Below are 6,608 nucleotides of genomic sequence, written 5' to 3'. Positions count from 1 at the left end.
ATTCAGGTGGTCCAATTTGTAAAGCCATGTACCTTCTTTTGGGCTTTCCTGGTGGTGCTAATGGTAAAGAAGCCACCTGTCAATGCAAGAGACACAATAGACACAGGTTCAACTCTTGAGTGGGGAAGATCCCCTGGAGAAGGAAATGGGAACCCACTCCAGGTTTGTTTTTCCCCATATGGATATTCTACAACCATTTGTTCAATAAGACTATCCTCCCTCCATTGAATTATCTATACTCCTCTGCTGAATATCCACTGACCACATATATATGTCTGGAAATGCTTCTGGACTGTCAGTCTTGTCCCATGGATCCACAGCTCCAGTACTGGACATGCAGAGTAAGTTATGAAATTAGGCTGTGTTAGTCTTTCAGTTTGTGCATAGTCACAATTCTTCAGGCTATTGGCCACTTCTGTTCTCACATAAATTTCAATATTAGCTCATCAGGGAATTCTCTGGTTGTCCAGTGGTTGAGACTCTACCTGACAATGCGAGGAACACAGGTTCAATCCCTATTCCGGGAAGAGCCCACAAGGTGCAAGGCCACTAAGCCTACGTACCACAACCACTGAGCCTGTGCTCTAGAGTCTGCCAGCTGCAACTACTGATGCTGGAGTGACTAGAGCCTGTGCTCTGCAACAAGAGAAGTCACAGAGCACGTTCACAATCACCACAACTAGAAAAACTCCATGTATGCAACAGCAAAGACCCAGCCCAACCAAAATTACATAAACAAACAAACAAATCTTTTAAAAAAGAATCTGCCTCACAATGTGGGGGATATTGCTTCCATCTCTGGTCAGGGAACAAAGGTCCTACATGCAGTGGAGCAACTACTGAGACTGGGCATCGTGACTAGAGTGTCTGTGCACTGCAACAAGAGATACTGCATGACACAATGAAGTTTCCATTCCCCAGATTAGATCTGATGCAGCAAAATAAAGAAAGTAAATATTTGTTTAAGAAATCAGCTCATCAACTTCTACAAAAATATTTGCTGGCACTTTGCGGGAGTCTACAGATGAGTTTGGGGGAAACTGAGGCCTGAACAATATCAGTTCTTCTCATCAGACGTGATTGAAGAACATGAATGTGATACATCTCTGTGTTTTTAGGTTTTCTTCAATTTCTCCCATGGTTTTCACACGGAAATTTGTGTGTGACAAATTTTCTTAAATGGACCTTAATGTTTCAAAAAGGGAAAGGAGCCCTGTGTGTCTGGATCCAAGTAGGCAATGGGGTATGAGAAAGGGAAGTTATGAAGCCAGAGAAGATGCAGGCTGGAGCACATAGGACTTAACAGGCCACTGAAAGGCTGTGGCTTGAACTCTGAGAGGGAGCCCACTGGAGGATTTGGAACTGAGTAATTACAGGACCTGACAGGTTTTAAAGCAACCTAGCAGCTTCAGTAGTTCATGTATGGGGTCAAATTTAGCTGAATGATTCCAAGTTTGCTGACAGAAGAAGGAAGAATCAGATGAGAGTCCCATCCCCCTGGTGAACTGACTTCACCATTCTGGGCCAGTTTGGGGAGCATTGTCTATAAAGGGCTGTTCCCAGTGCCCCTTCTCCAGCTTTTGCCCTTTCCTCCATCTGTCCATTGTAAATACTTCCCTCCCCCATTGGCGATTTACCAACAAAAACTCTCATTTGTCTCCTTTTTTACCATATGACTTGGTGGTCTCTTGGCTATCCCTTAGCGAGATCCTATTAGCAAGAGAGAAAGAGCGAGTCCCTTAGCAAGAAAATTAATACATAAAACTGTGGTACCTCAATTCAATAATAGTGAAGACTTTGCTATTACAAAAAAATGGAAGAAATCAATAAAAAATAACCACCTTGGTTTAAGCCAAAGGAAGAATTTCTGGGTCTATGTAACTACAAAGTACAGAGGTAGTTTCTGTCTTCAGGCAAGGTTCAGGCAAGGCTGGATCCAGCATTTGGTTCTCTGAGATCTGCCTTCTTGTTTCAGTTCCCCTTCTGTCCCTTGCCAGCCTGCCTCCCCTACAGCTCCCAAAGTGTCACTGGTTGGATGTTATCACCATGGCTGGAGGAAAGCAGTGCTCTGATGAGCCACCTGCCCACTCCTGGAATCAGAGGTGAAGTCAACTCTATGATAATCATAATGGGTGAGAGAAAAGGAAAGGAGTGATTTCCCAGGGTGACAGGAGGATACCAGAACCAAGAGAAGGAAAATGGATGCCAAGTGACAAAACCCATAGATGTGTTCGAAGTTGGTGTAGACTTTTCCTCAAATTCAAAAATCAATTTTTATTTTTTTAAAGTAAGATAGGAAAGATTCTTCATTAATGCAAGCATGGGCCCTGCTACTGACCCTCCCATCAACTTCCATCCCCTGACTCTGGGGGTCCACATCCACTTTTGGGGGTGTCATCTTCCCAATGCTCCCTCACAGACCTTTGCTTAATTAAAGTTTCTAAGGAAGTGTTTTCTTTCAACAGGGAAATGGAGCAGACCATTATTTTCCAAAGCAACATCATTTCAAAAGTCATGATTGTTTATGAAGTTATTTAATCAACAAGGAAACCTAAATACTTAAATGTTTTTCCCTAATGTCCACTGATGACATTGACAGTTGAGGGGGATTCATGCTGGGTGATAATACTCAGCATTATCCCACATGTTCATATGGTCAGAATGTACTGAAAGACAGAAATATGCAAGACCCAGAATTCCGCAACTTGCTTTCATATCTTTCCATATTACTTCCCAGCTATCTGATTTGCTCTCTGATTGCCACATGTTATTCCAGCAGGCTTGACTTCCCCTAATTTACTCAACATCTCCCCCTGGATTTACATTCTACCAAATTTTCACAATGACAAACAATGCAGTAATTAATACTATGGTTGATTCTGCCTTGCTCACATATACAAGAATTTTCCTATGATAGACTCCAAAAGTGGGTCAAAGGATATGTGCATCTTAAATGTAATAGAACGTGCCAATGAAATGTCCAGATAGATTTTACTACCACTCTGATACTGTATAAGGGTCCTTGTTTTGGCTTCCCTGGTGGTCCAGTGGTAAAGATTCTGCCTGCTAATGCAGGGCACATGTGTTCAATCCCTGGGCTAGGAATATCCCACATGCCTGGGGCAGCCAAGCTCGTGTGCCACAACAACTGAGCTCACCACTATCTAAAGTCTGTGCTCCTCGACAAGAGAAACCTCTGCAATGAGAAGCCTGAGCACAGCATTAAGAGAGTAGCCCCTGCTGACTGCAAGTACAGAAAACCTGCACACAGTTAACAAGATGCAGTGCAGCCAAAAATAAAGAACTTTCATAAATAGTTTTCATAAATAAAATTTTTAAAAGGAGTCTTTGTTTCCAACTATAGCCTTCTCAGACATTGATGATTTCAGTTAATTAAGTTCATCCTACATTAAGATCTGCTCTGGTCATACAAAGTCAATCTTAATAAGTAAGACCCAAAAAGGATCAAACTGTTTCCAAGCAACTTAACAGGATTCCAGAATAAAGCTCAAGAATAAGTTTAAGCACAGAAAAATATTAAGCATGCATGGGAAATTTGATATTGCTTGGCATCCAATCTAAAATTACCAGGAAGCAAAGAAGCAGGAAAGTCAAATCCATTAAAACATAAATCAGTGTGTTGTTGTTCAGTCGCTCAGTCGTGTCTATTTTCGACTCCATGAACTGCAGCAGACCAGGTTTCCCTGTCCTTCACCATTTCCTGGAACTTGCTGAAACTCATGTCTGTTGTTGTGATGCCATCCAACCATCTCATCTTCTGTCATTCCCTTCTCCTCCTGCCTTCAATATTTCTCAGCATCAGAGTCTTTGCCAGTGAGTTGGCTCTTCACATCAGGTGGCCAAAGTGTTGGAAGATTTCATTTTAACAGAAATCGGTTAAAATCCATTAATTAGAAAGGAAAAAAATAAATGTGCACGTATTTACAGACAAAACGATTGTCGAAGAGGAAGTTCAATGTGATCTACAAAAGAGCTATTACAATTAATTAGTGAGTTTAGCAGGGTTTCACGATACAAGGATACTCTTGAGAGTGCTTTGAATTGCAAGGAGATCAAACTAGTCAATCCTAAAGGAAATTAGTCCTGAATATTCACTGGAAGGACTGGTGCTGAAGCCAGAGCTTCAACACTTTGGCCAGCAGATGCCAAAAGCTGACTCACTGGAAAAGACTTGTGATGCTGGAAAAGATCAAAGGCAAAAGGAGAAGGAGGCCACAGAAGAGATGGTTAGATAGCACCAATGACTCAATGGACATGAATCTGAGCAAATTCCAAGAGACAGCGGGGACACACAGGCTGGTGTGCTATATAGTCCATGGGATCGCAAACAATCATCTGGGCACAACTTTAGAGACTGAACAACAACAACATTCTGGTGTTTTATATATAAATGCAACTATAAAACTAACAAAATAGCCCAAAATTAATACTGAATGGCAGTACACAACTTTCTTATTTTCCCACTTCTTACATTGTCTTCCATTATGTTGTACTCCTTGAATACCTGGATCTCAGAACCTCCCCTCCAACTAAAAGACAAATGCAGTATTAGGAAGTGAACACACTAAAAACAAAGTCAGAGACAGCACAGTAGCTCAGTTTTATTTTCTGCAGTTAACAATCACCAAACAAAGTGGACCCTGAGCCCTGAAGCAGCAGCACAAGCACTAGATGAAGCCCCATCAAACTAAATCAGAAAGCAATGCCCTGGGGAAGGATACTTGAGCTAGGGCACATAGGCTAGGTTTAAGCCCCTCTTCTGTGATGAGGCTTAGCATAAAGTGGGGGCACAAAGTGCTGCAAGGTCCGAATCACCATGGAAAGCTGGTCCAGACAGAAGGCAATGGACGTCTGGAACAGGCCAGGGTCTTCAGCAGTCAATTGGCTAAAAGGGAGGGAAAATGAAATTTAAGTTCCCGCCAAGAAGGAGGAAGGGGAGCATGCCCTCCCTTTGTCCCCACACACTGACAAGCCCAGAGCACCACACTTCTCCTCTAGGCTTAACCCTCCATTATGGCTCCTCCTGGGCCGAGACTGGTCACCGCCCTCCACTCCCTCCCCAGCCCCGGCCCCCTTTAGAACTGACAGAACCAACATGCGGCCATTAACATTGAGCTCCTTCCGAATTGGCCCTTGCAGTTGAGTACGTGGAGTCAGGAAGTGGCGGGCGATGTCCGCCTCCTCATGCGATGCGAAAGGCACAGTGAGGCTGCTGGTGGAGATATGGTTAAGGCACCATCCACACTAGTCATTTGGCTTGTACGTCAGGCTCCCTGCTCACACGGAGAACCGCTTTCTCCCACAAAGCCACCACCGGATACCCTGGATATCACTGCCCAACCCTCTGGATCCCTTCAGGTTGCTTTCCTTCACCACTATCCTCTGGCAGCCAGACCACCTCAGACCCATACCCTCCACCCCCGCAGAATACCCTCCTCCCACACATTAGGCCCTGCCACCTGCAACCCCCAAACCACCCCTAGCCCACACCCTGAACCCTGCGGCCGCCCGGCCCACTGGGGCTCCTAGAATAGGATACAACTGGAGGGCTCGGTTACTCAGAACTCCGGCTCCAGGTGCAGCGTCTCCACCAGGCCCTGGTGCGTGGGGTGCCCCCAGGATCTGTGGAATGGCACCGGCTGCACCACCTGACTCTCCGGCAGCACTGGGGCCTCTGGGATTAGCCTGGTCACCGGAGCCGCCAGGGACTCCTCGACTGACGGCGTCACCAGGGACAGCTGGGTCGCCAGGGCCATTGCCGCCACCAGCACCACCCAGAACGCCTTGACCACCACCTGCTATGCCAGCTGCAAAGGCCTCGGCAACTGCGTCTTCATCGGCTGCCCTCGTGACTCCTCCACCGTTTGCCTCGGACTCCATCTTGAACGCTCTGCCTCTCCCTCTGCGGCGGGAAAGACTGAACAGTCCCCACAGACACCGGCCCTGTAGTGAGACCTGCAACTCAGCAGAGCGCCTGCGCAAACCCACCCTGGTCCTGCCTCACGATTGGTTCCCACTGAAAATGGGCGCCCTGAAGCTTCATGCGCTCACGCGCCATGTAGCCCCAATGCGCGTGCGCAAACCCATACCCACGTGGTCTGGGCCCTCCCAGTCAGGGCTGCCTCAGGCCGGAAACCTGGTAAATGGCTCAGCCGTGAGGCGTCTGGGTGGTGCTCCACCCTTTAGTGTGGAGGCAGCTCCTCAGTGCGCATGCTCAAACAGACCCCGCCCGACTCTTCAAGTCACTTGACTGTTTCTGGCCCCAACCTGCAAACTGTGCATGAGCCCCGGTCGCTGTGCATTTCCAAGTCTTCGTTGCTGCCAGCCTGGCTACGTTCACAGGTGATCATCCTGCTGAGAGCACGTCCTTGTCATTGACTTCCGGAAGGGAATTGGGCACCCCTGGGTCAGGGCTGGTCTATCCCTCTGGTGCCCCACACATAGGTCACGTCAGTGTAAGTGCATCTGTGTGCATGAGCACATGGGCAGGTGTATGCACATGGGCGTGTGCATGGATGTGTTTGTGAGAGAGAGCACGTACACAGATTCACACACATAGGCATGTGCATGTGTCTGTTTTTGGAGGT

General features: G+C 46.6%; 1 protein-coding gene across 4 annotated transcripts; it reads right to left on the bottom strand.

Annotated features, from left to right (window-relative positions):
- Nucleotides 1–667: 667 nt before the first annotated feature.
- On the bottom strand, nucleotides 668–6,127 carry LOC122690722 (EKC/KEOPS complex subunit LAGE3-like). Of its 4 annotated transcripts, none has more exons than XR_006340086.1 (4): nucleotides 5,561–6,028; nucleotides 5,108–5,233; nucleotides 4,647–4,906; nucleotides 668–679 (listed from the first exon to the last, which is right to left on the bottom strand). XR_006340086.1 is itself a non-coding variant. In XM_043897633.1 (4 exons), the coding sequence occupies exons 2-4, from the start codon at nucleotides 5,899–5,901 to the stop codon at nucleotides 4,768–4,770; spliced, it is 606 nt and encodes a 201-aa protein (XP_043753568.1). In that variant the 5' UTR covers nucleotides 5,902–5,964; nucleotides 6,111–6,127; the 3' UTR covers nucleotides 4,603–4,767. The 4 variants fall into 4 exon arrangements, 3 of the variants coding, with proteins under 3 accessions (XP_043753568.1, XP_043753569.1, XP_043753567.1); XM_043897633.1 differs by lacking the exon at nucleotides 668–679 and adding an exon at nucleotides 6,111–6,127 and having other exon boundaries at nucleotides 4,603–4,906; nucleotides 5,561–5,964; XM_043897634.1 differs by lacking the exon at nucleotides 668–679 and having other exon boundaries at nucleotides 4,603–4,906; nucleotides 5,117–5,233; nucleotides 5,561–6,030.
- Between the last annotated feature and the right edge of the window lie 481 nt (nucleotides 6,128–6,608).

The sequence above is a fragment of the Cervus elaphus genome, chromosome X (genome assembly GCF_910594005.1).
Source record: "Cervus elaphus chromosome X, mCerEla1.1, whole genome shotgun sequence".
Taxonomy (NCBI): Eukaryota; Metazoa; Chordata; class Mammalia; order Artiodactyla; family Cervidae; genus Cervus; species Cervus elaphus.
The sequence above is the reverse complement of the archived record's forward strand: the minus strand, read 5'-3'. Positions and strand labels throughout refer to the sequence as shown.

Coding starts and splice junctions, on each gene's coding strand:
- LOC122690722 (XM_043897633.1), bottom strand. CDS start 5,901: ATGGAGTCCGAGGCAAACGGTGGAGGAGTCACGAGGGCAGCCGATGAA. Junction 5,234..5,560: donor AGTAACCGAGCCCTCCAGTT/GTATCCTATTCT, acceptor TATCTCCACCAG/CAGCCTCACTGTGCCTTTCG. Junction 4,907..5,107: donor AATGGCCGCATGTTGGTTCT/GTCAGTTCTAAA, acceptor CCTCCCTTTTAG/CCAATTGACTGCTGAAGACC.